Raw genomic sequence first — 19,456 nt, 5'->3', positions numbered from 1 at the left:
CATACGCGACGTTTTGGCCGCTTTCGTCGGGCTAGGTGGCCTCAAAAACGAGAAAAAAAAAGTTTTGACATGCACCACGGAGGGACCAAAATCGTCGGCCATGGTACACCAGCAACCACGGCGCGACTTCAACTTCGTCGGCCATGGCAACTTTTCTTGTAGTGTAATACGACATCAAACCTTAAGTGTGTCACCCTACGGTTCGCGAACTATGTAGACATGGTTGAGAACTCTCTCCGACCAATAACCAATAGCGGGATCTGGAGATCCATAATGGCTCCCACATATTCAACGATGACTTAGTGATCGAATGAACCATTCACATACGATACCAATTCCCTTTGTCACGCGATATTTTACTTGTCCGAGGTTTGATCATCGGTATCTCTCTATACCTTGTTCAACCTCGTCTCCTGACAAGTACTCTTTACTCGTACCGTGGTATGTAGTCTCTTATGAACTTATTCATATGCTTGCAAGCTAATTAGACGACATTCCACCAGGGCCCAGAGTATATCTATCCGTCATCGGGATGGACAAATCCCACTGTTGATCCATATGTCTCAACTCATACTTTCCGGATACTTAATCCCACCTTTATAACCACCCATTTACGCAGTGGCGTTTGATGTAATCAAAGTACATTTCCGGTATAAGTGATTTACATGATCTCATGGTCGAAAGGACTAGGTAACTATGTATCGAAAGCTTATAGCAAATAACTTAATGACGTGATCTTATGCTACGCTTAATTGGGTGTGTCCATTACATCATTCATATAATGATATAACCTTGTTATTAATAACATCCAATGTTCATGATTATGAAACTAATCATCTATTAATCAACAAACTAGTTAAGAGGCTTACTAGGGACTCATTGTTGTTTACATAACACACACGTATCAATGTTTCGGTTAATACAATTATAGCATGGTATATAAACATTTATCATAAACACAAAGATATATAATAACCACTTTTATTATTGCCTCTTGGGCATATCTCCAACAAGAACTGTGCACAAGCGCCGGCCCTGACTACGGCGAGCGGGACGATGATGAGTGAGACATTGTTCCACTCGAAAGCGACTACACAACTAGGGTTGGTGGCAACAGCGATGGAGACTGTGGCATCTCCAGTCTTGGATCGCCGTGTCAGATCCCAATGATAATTAGGGCACAAACAGGAGTGGGCACAACCTAGCTATGAAATTTTTTCAACCTTCGTGTTCTTGTTGAACGCACACAACACCACCTACAAGTCTGGCTGGCTGGTAGGCCTTCCCAAGTTGAGCCATGCAGGTGACATTAGCATGGTACTGGATTTGTGAGGGCGATGGTTGGGATTATAGAGGAGATTGCAATATGTGTTAGCGACTTCAAATTACATGTCTCTAGGAACATAGTTCTCATAATATTGTTGATAGAAATTCTCAATTTCGCGGGCACTCCTCTTCCTCAATGCTTTGTGAGACTGGGATTATTGTCCTATAGGATTGGGCAAGAGCAAAAGCAAAAAAAATCAGCTAGCTCAAAGGAGAGAAGATAACTAGCTGTTTCAAAAATTGACTTCATGAATGAGGGAAATCATACCAAATCCGAAGATCTAGAGAAATCTCAGACACGCCACAAAAACTTGTAATAACCAAAGCAACCAAATAGAACGGAGAACGAGGGCACGGTGATAGAAACTTGTGAACACAAAATCTCCCAGATACATAATATTAAGACAGATCATAACGAATATCGAAAGCTGTACCAAAAAAACGCCACCCAAATCGTCTAAAACAACCACGTGGAACAAGGGGGAGATCGTGTTCGATCTCCGTGGCGACGCACGGGATTGTGGCGATACTGTTGATTGAACACCTCCATCGAGAAGTTGGCCATCGTGGCTCCCCTCACCCCCGTCTATTTTTAGCCCCGATGGAGGATCGCTACATCCTGCTAGAATTCACTATAACAACACAAAGTACATGTTACAATGATGCATGTCTCATGCCCTAAAGGCCATCCCCTTGTCGTCTTATAAAGGCGCCATGACCTAGGGTTTGATAGTGGTAAAGACTTAATCAACTACGAAGTCCTAGTCTATGTCAGGGAAGTATGCGTGTCTTGTACTTCAAGTCTTACGTCTTACGAACCTTATGGAATCCGGCTTAGACCTCCATCTTCTAGCAACTGGGCTGCCCCGCTTCATAGATATCTTCGTCACCCAAATGGGCCACCCGAGCTCGCTAGGCTTGGCCTCTAACATGTGGTATACCCTATTCGGCATAACCCCGACATACACCTCTGCCTCCTAATCTTCTATGTAGTGGGTACATCAGATAGTATGCAATTTGATTAAGGGGCTAGTTTGCTATCGTTGAATGTGTGCCACGTTGAACTTATCTTTTGTAGGGTATACATACTATAAAGATACTAGACCCACCCTTGCATGGGTGTGCTCTGCTTTGGCTTGGGAGGTTTTTTTTGGTTCGGGTTGGTCTCGGCGCCTTGTCCTTGCAAGAGAGGACTGCGCTACATCGATGAGTTGAAGCTCACTTCCTATTTGTGCTAGTGTAGTGTAGCTTGCTTCCCTTCTTTTGTTCCTTTTGCTGCCTTGTAAGTTGGTAACCCCAACATTTCGCTGGCTTTTTCGTTTTATTGGTGCTTTTGTTGTAATCCTGACCGGTTGATGGCTTTGTTAATTTAAAGTCAGGCTTTCAAGCCTTATGTTTAAAAACTATAAAGATAATGTCAATTTTGAAAAAAATGAGATAATTTTGGAATTTTTAAGATAGAAACATTATGATGTCATACTATTGAAATATCTTTATGTTCAACCACTCTATGATAATAGATGGCCTAATTTTTAGATTGTTGAGTTCTATCCTCGGGTTTGTGATTCATTAAGACTTGTTTAAAAATCTTCTATCTATCAAAATTAATAAAGCACAAGGTTTTTGTGTCTTTACGTCAGTTACATATAAACAATAAAATAACCAAATGTATAGAAAACAATCAATTATAATAATTTTGCATATATAATCCACTTCAGTGATAGCGCGTTGTCTCTGCTGTAGTGGCAGTGGCAGATCTAGGGTTGGACTAGCCATTGATTTGATCAACAAAACATTAACTGTATTCTAAGACATGATATACAATTAGTTCATATTTAAATAAAGTTTTTAATGTATATTTTGATGACAAATACCATATTTATTATCGGTCAAATAAGTGGCCAAAATTTAAACACATGAAACGAGGACGCCAGTACCATATAAGAAAATAAATAGAAATAGTTTCATGAATAATTTCACCGCACTGGCATATATATAACCAATTCACAAATTACTCTTTTCAGACGCGAGTGTTTGATGTTTATTTTTCAAATTGTGAAGTTTTTGACCTGATTTTGGCATGACACATAACGACCAGTACAAAACTAGTGCAGCATAGAAAAACCCAAGGCGCTTCCCTAGCAACTAAAAACCCAGCACCCGCAAACTCGGAAGCCATCAGCCATGGCGCCGCCGCAGCCTAAGAATCGCAGCCACGTCCCTGCAAAGGCCGGGCAGGTCCGGCCACCTCCAGGCCAGCCGGGGCGGCGGATGGCGAGCCGGGACGCCGGGGAGCGCGCAGCGTTCTTCGCACGGCGCGAGGCGGCCACGGTGCTCCGGCGCGTGCTGCGCGGGGACGCCTCCAAGCGCTCAGGGGGTTCGATCAAGTCCCTCGTATTCTCGCCCTCCGTACGGAACAAGCGCGCCACCTTCGCCCTCGTCTGCCAGACCCTCAAGTGTAAGCCTCCAGCTCTCGCCCCATGCCATCTCGCGCGCTCGCGTGCCAGGTGTTCGATGGAATGCCAGTGCAGAGCCTCGTTGCTGCATTCTCACATGGGTGTCCAATGTATTCGGTAGAAGAATGTCTCTGTGAATATATGCTGCTAAGCGTGCATATAAACTTCTCTTGAATGCTCTGTCATCTCGATGCTTATTGGTTGCTGTAGTTGGTGTGTTATTTGGAGTGAGGAGTTGAAATAAATCCTAGAAACCGTAGGAAGTTGAAAGTTTAATTAGTTATACATGTGTTCATGTGCCATCATGTCTTTATAAATTGCATCTGATGTTGTGGAATCAAAATAGTTTTTTTCTTCATGTTGAAGATGTTTTCAGTCTTTTACTACCAGAGACAAAATTCCTTTCATCCAACCATGATCCGTCGAAGGTAAAGATTTAATACTACATCTGTTCCGGAAAATAAGGTGTATAATTTTTTCCAACAGTCAAACGATGTAAACTTTGATCAAATTTTTAGAAAAAAAACTATCAATATCTATCATTCCAAATCAATGTCATTAGATACGTCATGACATACATTTCCACATTATATTTATATAGTATTTTTCTATAAACTTGGTCAAATTCTACCTCGTTTGACCTAAGAAAAAATTATACGCCTTATAATACGGAACAGAGGTATTATAATACGGAGCAAAGAGTTCTATATTTCTTTAACTTTAAAGTAAATCATATATTTTTAGCTCAAGCTTCCGGAGAATCAGTATGTTACTTCATTCAATGAGAATGGACATATTCGATCAGTATGTTACTTCATCCAATGAGAATGTACATAGCTGACAACCTGGAAATAAAACCATGTGTAGTGCTGCTTGCAGCGAGCAAGCACAAATTATCGGCTGTCGTGCTTGAACCGTCAGTTTGTGTTTTCCTGCATTAACTTCTCTCTCATGTTTGTGGTTTCCTTTGATCAGGTCTTCCAATTCTTAAGGAGGTTTTTGCATCAACTGGAGTACTATCCAGCAAATGGAAGGTAAGCCAACTGAATCTATTATTTGGATTAATTGTTTCCATTCTTGCTATATGCTGTTTTTGCCAGTCTTTTGTTGGTAGGCTTCACGACCCTTAAGTGCGTATGTATAGCACCACCCGGTAAGACAATAAGACATGAATTGACACTACACATTTCTTCTTTTTGTTGCAGAAACAGGAGGAATTAGTTTATGTGACTGCCTACGACATCCTCTTCGGTCAGGTATGTCAGTTACTAGGGTCGTTGGATTGACAACAACTATTCAAACAGTTCTTGCATGGTTGCATTACTGTTTCCAACTCCAACCTTATAATTTCTACGTTCTAAGTTTTCTAAACTAATAGCTGTTCAATCTATTAATATAGTGTCATTTGAGTTCATTGTGTTTGTCCTCTTCTTCCCACTGAAAGAAAATCTGACACGATATAGCATTTGTAGGAAATTGCAGTTTCTGGATCTGTTGAGCAGTTCATTTTGCTACATAAAGATACTTTTAGGACTACTCTTGGGAAAATATGTGCTAAAAGGAAGGTCAGTAGCATCAAGGACTTGATAAGCGATAAAACTACAGGTACTTCTTCTCTGTTCTCTCTGACATGTTCCCTTTGTAGAGGTTCATTGACTTCTTGTAATATGATTGCTCTGCATCCCTTATCCATCTAATGATCTTTCCCATCAAGATCAAATGCATTCATCTTATTGCGCAGATTGTTTCCAGTTCAAAAAGGCTGGGTTATGGTTAATATTTGTCTACACTGCATAATTAGATATTGTTACAGCTGTGAACTTGAATGTTTTCATATATGCAGCGTATGATGTGAGGTGTTTCTGTGAATTTAACCTGTTTCATATGCAGTGTATTTGGAGGTTCTTTTCTTGTGTCAACAATCAATGCTGACTATTCAATTCCATGCTAGGTTTTAACTTTTTAACGTTGAGTATTTCTCTGACTCCATTCCATTGCCATGCACAACCGAGTTGTTACGATAGTTGACACATTTTGGTTAACTTAGGGAGAAAGGTGGATTCTGTTTTTGGTATCCTCCGAAATACTTACTAATAAACAGTAATTTTTATATTTGGCGAACCGATTTAGTTTTCAAAATTAGGATCAGAATCGTTTTCCTGGAAAAGGTTTGCCACGACTGCTGCTGTTCATTTGCTTGATTTCATCATATCAGTGGTAGGCCATCTTTTATAAGTAAATTAGATGCTACTAATAAAATTATATGCATGCAATTCTGTTCATTATCCGTTTTTCTTTCTGCAGTCAAACCAAAGCCGAGGTTTGTTCGTGTAAACACACTTAAGACCACTACAGGCTCTGTTATCGAAGTACTAAGTAAAATACACAAGGTACGTCATCTTTTGTCTACTATTTAGCAAGCATGTTTCTCCAAGTAACAGACCTTTTGCTCAATGTTTCTTCATTACTGTATATCACCTTCGAGCTCTACCATTCTTAGTGAGAGTTAAAATTCACCAAGTATCGTGTAGGTTGAGAAAGATGATATGGTTCCAGACATGTTGGTGCTCCCGCCTGGAACTGATATGCATAAACATCCTCTGGTCACAGATGGAAAGGTGTTTTTGCAGGTGAAGCCTTGTGATTTGTAGCATTCGCATTTGAAAAGAAATTTGATTAATAATATACCCCCTCTCAATTTCAACATGTTTTCACAGGGAAAAGCAAGTTGTATGGTGGCAGTCGCATTGTGCCCTAAGGCGGGTTGGAAGGTTTGTTTATTAGTGTGCTAGTTCTTGTTGCTGATATTTTTTTTATTGGCATGCAAACTAAAATCATTTTGCAGCCAAGAGATATGGATTTTATTTAGATTTCCATCCTCAATGGATAAGATTTCACATATCAATGTTCTGGACTATAGTAATGCATATTTTAGTATTGACAACTTAGCAATTGTTTGTCTTGAAGTTTCTCTATTTTATCATTTGTATCATTATTATCTGTATCAGATAAATCTGACAAATACTTCCTATGCATTATGATTACTATAGGACATAAATTTGTGGGATGCAGACAGTGGTAAAATATAACAATACTGTCACCAATGAAAAGTTTAGGCTTATCTGTTTTCCTCTTTAATATGCTTCATGACTCATAACTTATGGGATCGACCTATGAATGCTGCATTCTGATGTAGTGACTGATAAATATCACTTTAGTTCTATTACTTTATAAAGTTATAATTATATCACATCAAACCATTGATTTCCAATTGAACATTAAACTTAGGTTATTGATTATGGGATCGACCTATGAGTGCTGCATTCTGATGTAGTGACTGATAAATATCACTTTAGTTCTATTACTTTATAAAGTTATAATTATATCACATCAAACCATTGATTTCCAATTGAACATTAAACTTAGGTTATTGATGCATGTGCGGCTCCAGGGAACAAAACAGTCCACCTTGCTGCACTCATGAATGGGGAAGGGAATATTATAGCCTGCGAACTTAACAAAGACAGGGCTAAGACATTGCAGCATACTGTCAGAAGATCTGGAGCAAACAGTATCCTTTCTTAAATGCTTTATTATCTCTAGTTCTACTAATCTTTCATTTTTTTTCCTTGTGCACCGTTCTTATCCTTAAGTCATCCCGTCACCTTGTTGATGTAAAATACATCGTAAGGCATAAGCGGAGTTGATTCTCTTGCCTCACATGTCAAATAAATTTCAAAACAATTTAGAATTAAATTTGGCAACTCCAAGATGAAATATTAATAATTTGATCACGCTGCAACATCCTTTGTTTTGTAAAAAAAAACAAATGAGACCGTAAAAATCAGGATGTTACAAGTCTCCTGCCAACCCTAATAGTGAACTTTCAGTTACTTGGTTGACATTTATTCGCAAGGGTGCTCCTAAGGGGCTGAAGACCATATAGATAGGTATTCCATCTTTGATAGGGCATATGCTGCATCTATTTTTGTAGGTCGAAGTGATCCGTGCTTTCCTTTGTCTGCTGGCTATTTTATTCCGAGTTTTAATTTCCTTTTTCTGCAAACTATATATACACAAACCATTATGTCAAGACAGTTGCTCTGATATTTTTGACTTTCTATGTTGATCATAAATTTGTTTAATTAAATGCAGTTTTTTACTTCCAACAACCTACCGTATGTACCTGTTCGCCATATATTGTGTGTTATGTGTTATGTCTTGCAAAGTTCGTGGCATGATATGAGGATCAGCTTTTCTTAACCAGTTTTGTAGATGTTGAAACAGTTAATGGTGACTTTCTGGATATAGATAGCAATGATCCGTCATATGCAGAGGTCTGCAGTACTTGTGTTGCCTTTTGCTTTCCTGTAAAAGAATCAACATCAGATCATACATTTTGTAGCGTTTCATTTGTCTTGCGGAACAAAGCACCCCTAATTTTGTTATGTGGTGATGATTGGTACAGGTTCGTGCTATTCTATTAGATCCCTCCTGTTCTGGATCTGGAATCTCTACAGAGAGACTTGACCACTTGCTTCCTTCGCATTCTAGAGGTAACTATAGCTTGCCAAGTCTTACACCTTATATATACTCTTCTCTTGTTCAATATAAAAACTTGCACGCTGCATGTGTTAATGATTAGCTTACTATTCTCCTAGTGCAATCGGTGTGCATACAACATACCGCATTCGAGATCTCTCTAGTTTTCTCCACAAGCCATGTAAATGGGACTTCTTTCATTTTCTCGGACAAATAAGAAGGCTAAGATTTTGCTAGCATCCTTGTGTAGTCTGGCGGTCATCTGTCTTCTGTAGTTAGCGCAAGAGGTTTGCTTGCTCGGTCAAATTTGAACTGAAATTGTGTACGTCGCAGTGTGGTGTTGTGAATATTTTATGGTCTACTAGTGTAAGGAGGCAAGGGAGACGCTAATTTCAACGAACCATCATTATATCAAGATCTTACTGGAACATTTAGCACTGAAAGAAATCCTCTTCTGCAGATGATCAGGATGACGCAGGTTCAAGCGCAAGGATTAGGAAACTATCGGCTTTTCAGCGGAAAGCTCTCTCACATGCTCTATCATGTAAGTTCCTTCTCTACGCAGTCTGTGTAACGTTCACATTTCACTGGACAACTGTTGCACAAACTGAAGCGAAAAGCTTTCGTCCTTGTTTGCCAGTTCCCTCTGTAGAGAGATTGGTCTACAGCACCTGTTCGATACACCAGGCAGAGAACGAGGATGTCGTCAACTCCGTCCTGCCTCTAGCCACATCACTTGGTTTTGAGCTCGCCACCCCGTTCCCTCAATGGCGCCGCCGTGGCCTTCCGGTCTTCGACGGAGGTACGTGCTCCGTACCTGAACAATTCAGCAATTCTCCTGGATGATTGATCTATGACAGGTAAATAATACATCACCATTGTTTGCAGCTGAACATTTGCTTCGGACGGATCCTGAAGATGACCTCGAGGGATTCTTCATAGCGCTGTTTGTGAGGAAAGCAGCAGCCGATGAATCTTCAGCAGAGCCTAGCAAAGACGGCATGTTGGGTGCGAAAAGGAAACGAGTTTGTACAACAAGAAACAACGGGCTCAGGGCGTTCAGCTCCCTGAGATTGTCTAGGATGGATGCGCTCTGCTCCATCTGGCGTCTCTAGAGATGTTGCCCTAGGATCCCCGAGTGATTCTGTTTTGTTAGCGATAGCTGAAGGAAGCAGTTGTTGAACTTCTAACTTAGTTTTGGGGTTCCTCTGTAAGGTTGGATTATGAACCAAGGCAAAGGTGCATTCTACTATTATTGCGGACCAATTTACATCGAAATGCCAATGTCTATTACTATCGTTGCGTGTTTCTATTACTATCGTTGCGCGCATGAACACAAGCCCCTATTTACTCGCTTACACTTACCTCATCACGCCCAGATCACCTTTCCTCCCGAACTTGTCCAGATCAGCTACACTCAAATATTGCTCTTTCCACATTTGTTAGTATTAAAATTATAAGCTTACGCGAGTGCTGATTCTGTACGAGTATGCATGGAATGTTAAATAACAGGAGACTTTGTTTTACAAGATCAGCTTATCATCTCCAGGTTCAAAACATATGGCTCCGAGTCAAAAATTGACAGAAACTATCAATGCCATAATACAAAAAGTGTATAAACTTTTTTTTATTGCGAATGAAAAATAGTATAAACTTGTTCTAGCCAAAAACAAGCCTGCAAGCATCTGAAGGTATATATGATGCCCCCCATAGGGGGCCTCACAGTGATTAGCATCTCTCAGCCGTCAGATCTTCTCCACAACGAATCTCCACCATTGATTGTTGGCTCAGAGTTGCTAAATAAATCCATGCAACAGACATGTTCTACCTGTCTGAGGCTGATCATGGGCCCCACCAGAGTCTGGGTCCGCCCGTCGGTAGGCGCATGCGTGGTTGGCTTTGGTGCACGAAGATTGGGTCGGACCAAAAATCCCCCCGCAGTGAGACAAAAAGGCCTCGCCCAATCCCCCTCAAACCCTAGCCCCCAATCCCGTTCCTCTGCTCGTCTCCTCCCCTCCTGCTCCCTTGCGTGTGCCACGGCTGCCGGCGCCGTCCCGACCCGCTGCCCCCCGCCTCGAGCTCCAGATCCTCCAGGCGTTGTCGCCGAGCAACGCCGCCTCCACCCCATGTCGTCGATGCCGTGGTCTCCGGAAGCAGCGCCGCCTTATCGTCGCTATCGCCGGGAGGAAGTTAAGCAGCAGGGGGTTGAGGTCGAGGCAGCAGCGGCGGTGCTGGCCGCGCGGCGTGGACGTGAAGGAGGAGGCGCGCCTGGCCGAGGTCGGGCGGGAGGAGGCGGCGCGGCAGCGGGTGGCGGACGCGATCCGCGGGGAGCTTCTTGTGACGCAGCAGGAGGTTGATGTCGTGGCAACGACAGTGGTGCTGGCCGCGACGGACGACCGGACGCGGCAGCGCGGAGGTGGAGGCTCACCAGACGAGGGGATGCGGCGGCGCTGGCTCGCCGGACGGCCGGCCGCGATGCTGGCGGAGGCTCGCCGGACGGCCGGACGCGGCGGCGAGCCAGTGGAGTTGTTCCTGCTGCTAGTGCGGCATGTCGTGGCGAGAAGGTCGTCCCCAAACAGCCTGGTGCTAAAGACCTTCTCCGGTTAGTTGAGGTGAGCCATGCCTCTGATTTCCTTACCAGAGAGTGTACTTGTGGGTGTGGTGATTGGTTTTTGGATTTAATTTGATTGTGGTGCAGATCTTGACGAAGGTGCTTGCTGGACAATATCATGGTTCTGAAGCTCTACATAGGTTCGTATTACATCAAATTTGTGCTTAACCTCACAATACTTGCGACTAATTTATCAAATAAAGCCTTTTTGTATTCCTATTTAAGATGCTACATAATTTGGTGAAAGTGTGTGTGCCCTTGAGGATTTTGTTTGAAGGAATACTTGATAATCTGAGTGCAAGTTCAAGGTAGCTTGTTGAAATTAACCCCAACATCACCCTGTTCCTTGCTTAGATTTGGTGTAGATGCTTAATTTCTGGTATTATATGTGCGCCAAAATGATATGTGATTTGAATGTTTCATATTTTTCCTTGTAAAGATCAAGATGGTTGTTACCTATGATGAGCCCATCGTATGCTATCCAATGAAGCTGATTCAGGCCGACCTATCCAAGTTCGTGCTCTTTTCTTTTGCAGAAACTTCTCTTGCATCTGTATTGCTCTTTCCATGCAATAGCTTCAGTATTTTCCGATGTATTACTATTAGAGTGGGAGGGATGGTTCAGTGATGCTTGTGAGCATGCAGCTGTTCATGGGATTAAGTTTTTATTGGAGAAGTGTGAGGCGATGGGAGAGCAGGGCCATGCGACCATTTGTTTTAATAGTATTTCTATACCTTTTTATTTGGAATTTGTGTGGTTCTAATTCACCACTCTCCTGATTTTTTTATCAGGTTTAAATGCAAAGCTTGCAGCCAAGCAGATTAGCCACAAGGTTGCATTACCACCATGTTCTACATCTCTTTTGGAGGCGACGAAGTAGTATGCTCTTGATGAGTTGCTTCCTGGGCAGGTTTTGTTCTGTGCTAGACTATATTGCCAGGTTAATTATGCTTCACCTTCTGGTTAACTTAGTTAGGACCAAGTATTTACTTTTGCCCAGTTGTGTCTCTCTTTCCCTGTGAATGTGCAACATACTTCGTGTGTTCTAATTTTTTCTCTTATTAACAGAAACTTCATATGTAAAGAAAGAATATGACGAGCCCAATTCACTGCTTGAGGATGCTTAGAGCCGTCAAGAAAGCGAGCGTGCCGGCGGCAGATCGAGCACTGATGGGCGACGAGCGAAGCACGCAGTGCAGCAGCCTGGACATGATGCGGGGGATGTGTTCACACCATAGGCGCGTCTTGGGAAGTGGTGTTGCACCAGCGAATGCGAGCATGGCGGATTTCAAGGCACTTACGTGAGCCTGGTGTTTACATCTTTATTTAAATCCCTTGGTGTTTACATCAATGTATGAAGTTATGATGTGTGAAAATTATTTAAATATTCATGTTTCGCAGATGTTGGCCGATGTTTTCCTGCTGAGCACCTTCGCGAGGTCTTATACAAAATGGGCCATGATGACAAGGTGTGTGTCACACCAGAAGTGGGATTTTTTCTTGTTTGCCTGTGTGTTCTTGACGTCGGACCATGAGGTAAAAGAGGTGACACTCTTTGATACGGTTGATTCATTTGTGCAATCTCAAGGCCAGGAAGAAAGAGGTGACCTCAGACCATCTGCCTGAGGGACACGGAGGTTGAAGGCGGATATCTGAAGATGGACGGGACACCTCTCTTTCCCACATGAGGACAAACCTAGGGTTGTGGTGGCCACGTTTATGGAAGTTCTCGAGATGGTGCTCTATTGCAGCCTCAGATAGGGACCATTGCTTGTTCTTGAGGTATGATTTTAATCTCTTCCATGTTCTGCTATTCACATGAGTGGTAGCAGCGATTTTGACAACAAGAGTGGAAGCTAGGAGCATGACCTTTTTTTGGTACAGGAAATACAAGAGTGGAAGCAGCGATTTTGACATCAAACTAATGCGGGTATTCCTCCTTAGCTCTGTCGTGGACTACGTCTTCTCGTACGCCGCTCAGACGTGGTGCTATCTTCTCACCTCATGTGTATGATGGACTCCACTGCTGACCCCGCTGTCCACCTTGTGTGAGGTGAGCGGGCACTTTTTCTAAGTTTTTAATTTCTCCCTAATGAAGCATAAGAACTGTCATATATAATTCTTATGATTTCTAAAAAAAGGCAATGAGCAACAAAAACACATGCTGATTTCATATTTAGCTTAGCAGTGCTGTTGGTAGCAAGACAGCGTATATGGTGTTCATGAATAGCCCAAATGCAAGCCTTATATCTGCTACGAATTATAGGAGCATATAATAGAATGCTGAAACCTATGTCCACACTATATGCATATTAGATTGGTAAGATTTTGGTGTTCTAACTATAATGAAGCTTTCTTTGTTTTGTGAGGATTCTAACTTGTGTTGCCATTCTAATTGTTAGAAAAGGTGTACATCTAATTGTGGCTGGGAGGAAAATATGTGAGGTTCTATTCGATCTGCTCTATATAAGATCTATAGATCTTGGTGAACCGTACATGCTCATGTAGGTGCTCGATAAACAACAAGATGAACCATAGAGTTGTACACTAATCAGCTGTAGGATAGTAGCTATTGACTTCAAGTGATGAACCTCTGGCTATGGATCATATTTTCCGCCTTCGGAAAATATGCTAAAGTCCATTTAAATTTCTCATGTAATTTATTATATGCTTGAGGTTTCACTGCTGTCAGCTAACTAATACAATTATGCTACTTTGAATACATATGATGCTTCAATTTGCCACTGGGAAGAGCTGAGAGGTATTCTCTCTCAGCAAGAAATTTTGCAATCTCTAATGATATGTTTCTTCTTTGGCATGGTATCATTAAGATATTCTCCGTGCCCTGTAGGTATTTGAAAGGTGGTTCAATCTAAAATGGTGTGGTTTGTATCCCTTAAGTAATGCCTCACATGACATACGTTGACCCAAAGGAGGCTGATTTCAACCTATCGAGGTGATGTTTTTTGCATGAACCTTATTTCTGACATGATTGGGGCCTCCTTGTTGGTCTTCCTGCGGTAGATTACGTGTATTAACCAAAGGAAGAGCTATGGGGGTAAACCAAGGCCATGAGATTCTAAACATCTGCCTACGAAGGGATTTCTTGATATGTTATAACAATATTAAACCTTCTATTTTTCTCTTTACTTCTGCTATTTTTGCTTCCCTGCATATTCCTTTACCGTATAATTTTATATTGTCAGTTCCTTGTTCCTATATCTTTTGCATCTAAAAGACCGTATGTGAGATTGCAATTAATTTGATATATGTTTGTGTTCCAACATGATATTTTCATCAGTGGACTTGTTATTGGTTATCGGACGAAGCTAGCTAAGAAGTATACTATTCCCTGTTTGGTTTTGGTTCATTTTATTTATATGAACAACTGTATATATGATTCATGTAGGAACTTTTTGATATCTCATATTTTGTTCCTGGTAATTATTAATTTGGATGCTGGGATTAGTAAGCTTTATAGATGTATTAGGTTATAATTAGGTCTGATCAGGATATACTAATCGGATGAACCTCGCTACCCACGGGGGTAGCTACACACCCGTTCAGCAGCCAACACGTGTCCATTTGGTCAAACGTCGTTAACACCCGCGCACTCTTAACAGTTAACATATCAAGCGATTAATTAGCATAAATCGGAGATTCTCACCCGCACACGCCCGAGCTCGTCTGCTTGTGTAAAAAAAAAAAAAACGGGCTCCCTCGTCGCCGGTCTCCCCTTGACCGCTGCTTACACGATAGCCGCCGCCGCCTCCCCTTGCTGTCCGGCCGCCCCCAAGCTCCTCCGTTGGCCGGTTCTGAAGCTTCTCCGCCTGATCTACTCGTACCTCCAAGCAGCTTGGCCAGTCTCCTACGAATTTGAGCGTTCTCGGGTTGTTTACCGCGTGGGAAGGGCGGGTTTCTTCCGTATGTGCGGTGGCTCGCAGGCCGGCGCGGCGGCGGCGCGTAGGGTGCGGCGGAGGTCGCCGGTCCCCTGTCCACTTCGATTTTGGCCTCACACCTTCATCTCCCGCTCGGATTCGTGAGGGATTTCCGTTGACGCCGCCTGGCTTCACCTAGACGAATACGAGCGGAATCGAGTCTCCCGTCGGAAGGAACCAGCAGTTCGGCTAAATCCTGCAAGCAGTGATGGTTTCCCCCATCGAATTTCGATGTGATCTTCGTTCTAGAAAGTTATACAGTAGTGGATTTGCAGATTCTTGAGTTGATCTGGGTGCTACGAAAAGTTGTGCTGGATCTTGATTTTGGTTTTTGTGGAATTTGCAGAGCGTGGAGGAGCTGAAGCAGAGCCTGCTGGCGGCGACGACGGAGCTGGAGGCGTCCAAGGAGGAGCTGCGGCGGAAGGAGCAGACCATCGCCAAGCTCGCCGACCTCGTGCGCCAGGTGGCCAAGGAGCGCGACGAGGCGCGAGACCAGGCTCAGCAGCTCGCCAAGCAGGCGCCGGCGCCGGCGCATGCCACGCCGCAGCCGTCCGCGATGGTCACGTCCAGCGTCACCGACTCCGACTGCAGCCTCGTCTCGTCCCCCGTGGACCCCTTCTTCGACCCCGTCACCTCCTCCGACCGGCGCCGCAACGGCAAGCTGAGCTCGCCGCCGCCGGCGAAGCAGCATCAGCAGCAGTTTGGCGCGGACGCCGTGCTCGACATGCTCGCGGGGAAGAGGCCGCTGCCGCCGCGGGGCCGGTTCCTGCAGTCCGTCATGGAGGCCGGGCCGCTGCTGCAGAACCTGCTCGTCGCCGGCCCGCTCCCGCGGTGGCGCAACCCGCCACCCGTGCACGCGCTCGACGCGGTTTCTATCGGCGGCGTCAGGCGCCCCATGACCTCGAGGTAGAGGAGAGGCGGCCGAATCCTCAGGCCGGACCCACGCTGGAGCGGCACGAATCGGACCGATGCAAATCGCAAGGGACGACGGCGGCGCGTAGGGTCCAGGGCCGATGCAAATCGGAAGCTTGGCTGGCGGTGGAGTAGGCGGCGGCGTTGGGGCTTCATGCGGCGCCGGCCGCCAGACGACAGTGAGGCCATGTCGGCTCGCGTTCAAGAGCTCGAGCGTCGCTGTAGATTAGCTAATTAGATACTTGGTTTACTGTGCACGGCGTGGGACACGGTCAAAGGCCAAAGCGAGTCAGTACGAATCTCAGTGCAGTTTAAATGGCGATGGACGCATGCGTAGCTACCCCCGTGGGTAGCAAATGCACTCTCATATACTAATTTAGCAAATTTGTTGGCTTACAGTTTGAATATGGTACTGGATGTATACGGCGGAGCTGAATGATGGATCCATCACAATTCGTACTGCTGGTAAGTGTTGCTGCACTTTTCTTGATGTTTTTAGTGTTTTTTCACAGTGAATGCTTTGTGTCATATTTTTTTCAGTAACTTAGAGTGTGATGTTATATATTACACCATTCCCTATTACAATAGTTCCTTTCATGTGCAAGCTATCAGCGATGAGATGTACAAGTAATTCCTAGGAAAATAAACTTGCTTGTTTGAGACCCCCATCATATAATATTTGTCCCATTGGAAGCCTATGTGCAGGTCTTGTGGTTGATCATTGATGACCATTCATTGTTTGCTTTTCGGTTTACTCCCTTCTCCTCTTTTTCTTTTTAATGATGTGTTATTTCTTTCTTGCAGTTTGCAGATCATTGACCTCTGGCGGTGCCATAGTCTCTATGTGTGGTGGTTGGTTTATGCTTTGATGGTCGTCTTGCTGGTATTCTCCTTCTTCAGTTATTGGGTTTGCATATGTTCTCTCTTGCTTCTGCTTATGGGACTAGAACTTCTTTCTGCTTTTATTTACAGAACAAAATTCCTGTACTGAAGACAATAACTGGCATGCAGGCTATAAGAACAATGCAGTCCGTCCTGCTAAAATATGTATGACCTGATTGGACTCCTCTGCCATCTGGTCTTTAGGTTTTAGTTATTCTGATCCATCTGCTTCTATCGGTGGTTTGTCTCTGTTGTGGTCATGGTGCTTCAGTAGATGTCTTATGTGTCTTTTAAGTAGGATCTTCTTTGTTTTATGCCATGGATGGTGCCTGCTGTTATGCCGCTCCAGCTGATCATTTGCTCATGGATATGAGACGGCATTATGGAACCCATTTTTTTGTCCACAATAGATAGTCATGGTTATTCAAGAAATTTTAAAGATAGGGATAAAGGCGGCGTGAAAGGAGTGAGGGCTTCCGCGCCGGACAAGGAAGGCCACGAGCCCCACGTTGGCATCCTTGCAAGGACCTAGAAGCGGCAGATGTGCCGGCAATGGAGGCGACGCGAAGGGAGGGAGGGCTTCTGCGGCGGACAAGCAATGAAGTTTGTTGCAGGTATTCATCCTTCTCACCCCTGTCCCTCGCGATCTCCACGTTCTTAGAAGAGTTTGACACGTTAATTTTTCTCAGATTTATATGCCTTTCATCAGAGGGAAATTGCCGCTTCTGAACACGTAGAAGCAACGGATCGGAGCTTCGGGATACTGTATAGGTAATGTAAGGAGACAATTTTGGATAGGCTTAAGCATAATCTGCAAATTCCCTTAATTATCCCAAAGGTTTTGGATGCTAGCTTTTTAGATTTTGGTACCTGGCTTGCATCGGTAGCTTATGCAGGGCATAAATATAGTGGTAACCTTTGTTGTTTAATTCTAGGAATTGTTGTATTTGATCATCACTCATGTATATGCATTGTCTTCTATTTCTGAAATTTATTAATTTCAGTCTGCAACCACACCTTGCATGGTACAGGCAATCAGATAAATGCTATAATAATGTGCTTGCTTACTATCCACAAATGTAGGTATAATAAAAATTGGTGTTTATGGCTCAGTTTAGCTGATGGCCTTGATGGAGCTTTGCTGATGGTCTTGCTGAATAACTGAGTGTCTGCTGAGTGATGATTTATGACTGATAGGTTTGTGCCATTGCTGCAAAAAGAAGAAAAGGTAAACTGCCCGGTATCATGCCTTTTGTTTAATTAGTATGGTTTTGGTTCCATAGTGATAATTGGCTGTGTTCAACTTCAGCATCTTTTCCCCTCACCTAAAAAATTGATAAAGGCACAATATTTGGGTGTCATGCAATCCAGCAATTGAAGCCACTCTTTGCCTCATCCATGAGAAGCATGGAAACTATACATGTAGGTCAGTTATCTTAAATGCCACTTTTTTAAAATGCACCATGACTAAAGTTTTGTCAGGCCCCAGTCCTTTTTCGCATTTTTTATATTTTTTTCCAATTGATTCTAGATAGTGAAAAATTTCATGCTTATTCCCTCTTCTCAAAATTACGCCTTGGCATGGTACTGCCTTCATGGCATCGTCTGAAGATGAGAGGTCTTAGTCGTTATCATGCATTGTTTCATATATTTATCAATGCTTATAGGTCGTGATAATGTTCTGGAATACTTTCAGAGGCGATTTATGCAAGCCTGAGGAGGTAGACTATCTGGGAGAGAAGGATCATAAATGCAATCTTGACTCGGTTCTTATTGTAACTGACAAGGCTGCTTGTGACCTTCAACGATTCAAAGCAACTAAGGAGATCTAGAAAGCAAATAAGTACATTTCCTACAACTTGAACTTCGATTTCAGTGTAGATGATCACTTCTCCGGAAGGAGTGCACTTGTGATGAGCTGCATCTAAATTTTGGTGGTTACCTTTCGTGCCGTATTTCTTTGCATATAACTTCTACCCCACCAGCAAAAATAAAATAAACTTCCCCCCTACTGTTTATAGCCTCTTGTGCATAACACAGCTCTCGCTTATTTCGCCATAGAAAACTTATGTACCCAAAACATTATTTATCGATATATGTTATGTTTCAGACTGGCTTGCCAGCAGCTGCTCATATTTTCATGTTTCCTCTGCGTCTGTATGTAAACTGACTTTTGTTTGCCTGCCTTTGGTTCTACTGTAAAATTTAAATGATTTTTCCTGATCCGCGTAGCTATGTTATAGGTTTTTTTTTGTTATTTAGTAAGCTTGCGTGAGTTAACATATATATATGGAGACCCTACCAGAACTAGAATTACCTATCAGGTCTGTCTATAGATCATTTAAACTTTCTTCTCTTGATGCGTTTGAAAATAAATCAGTACAAAACATATTACCTTTTTTGACCTTATTTCTATCGTCGTTTTACAAAATGTAAATCGGTCCAAATTTCACGGGATCGTGCGCCAAGGCGCACATTTAAATCTAGTCCTATCTTAAAGAAGCAGACCATCGAGATGAACAGAGCACACATAAGCTTCGACCAAAAATCGCAGGCACACACCATCAATCAGCTAAGGGTGATGTTACGCATCAGTTCACAATACTGACCATGATAGTTTTCCCTTGCAGACATAGCCATCAAAGATGTTAACAAACCCCACCACGACTTCAAAATAAGTGCAACAACCATTACGACATTAAACACAGACATAGTTGAAACTGATTGTGACCTTAAAATTCAGTTAGTTTAGAGGGTAGCCCACTTAATTCAGATTAGGTTGTTCATA

At 43.0% G+C, this 19,456-nt stretch overlaps 1 protein-coding gene, 1 long non-coding RNA gene and 1 pseudogene across 6 annotated transcripts; all 3 read left to right on the top strand.

The window, feature by feature from the left end:
- Positions 1-3,510: 3,510 nt before the first annotated feature.
- Positions 3,511-9,622, top strand: LOC124689936 (25S rRNA (cytosine-C(5))-methyltransferase NSUN5-like). The gene is made up of 13 exons (XM_047223386.1): positions 3,511-3,784; positions 4,758-4,816; positions 4,988-5,038; positions 5,255-5,387; positions 6,087-6,172; positions 6,314-6,412; positions 6,500-6,553; positions 7,209-7,353; positions 8,058-8,119; positions 8,251-8,338; positions 8,785-8,868; positions 8,965-9,126; positions 9,213-9,622. The coding sequence occupies exons 1-13, from the start codon at positions 3,511-3,513 to the stop codon at positions 9,437-9,439; spliced, it is 1,524 nt and encodes a 507-aa protein (XP_047079342.1). The 3' UTR covers positions 9,440-9,622.
- A 5,467-nt stretch (positions 9,623-15,089) lies between these two features.
- LOC124689935 lies at positions 15,090-15,784 on the top strand (annotated as a pseudogene).
- A 170-nt stretch (positions 15,785-15,954) lies between these two features.
- LOC124686842 lies at positions 15,955-18,824 on the top strand. Of its 5 annotated transcripts, XR_006997963.1 has the most exons (8): positions 15,955-16,074; positions 16,186-16,251; positions 16,591-16,669; positions 16,759-17,282; positions 17,358-17,439; positions 17,752-17,896; positions 17,978-18,094; positions 18,365-18,824. It is a non-coding gene; the product is annotated as an uncharacterized LOC124686842 (long non-coding RNA). The 5 variants fall into 5 exon arrangements; XR_006997961.1 differs by having other exon boundaries at positions 15,955-16,251; positions 17,378-17,439; XR_006997960.1 differs by having other exon boundaries at positions 15,955-16,251.
- Positions 18,825-19,456: the final 632 nt, after the last annotated feature.

Source organism: Lolium rigidum, chromosome 2 (genome assembly GCF_022539505.1).
Source record: "Lolium rigidum isolate FL_2022 chromosome 2, APGP_CSIRO_Lrig_0.1, whole genome shotgun sequence".
NCBI classification, from domain to species: domain Eukaryota; kingdom Viridiplantae; phylum Streptophyta; class Magnoliopsida; order Poales; family Poaceae; genus Lolium; species Lolium rigidum.
The sequence above is the reverse complement of the archived record's forward strand: the minus strand, read 5'-3'. Positions and strand labels throughout refer to the sequence as shown.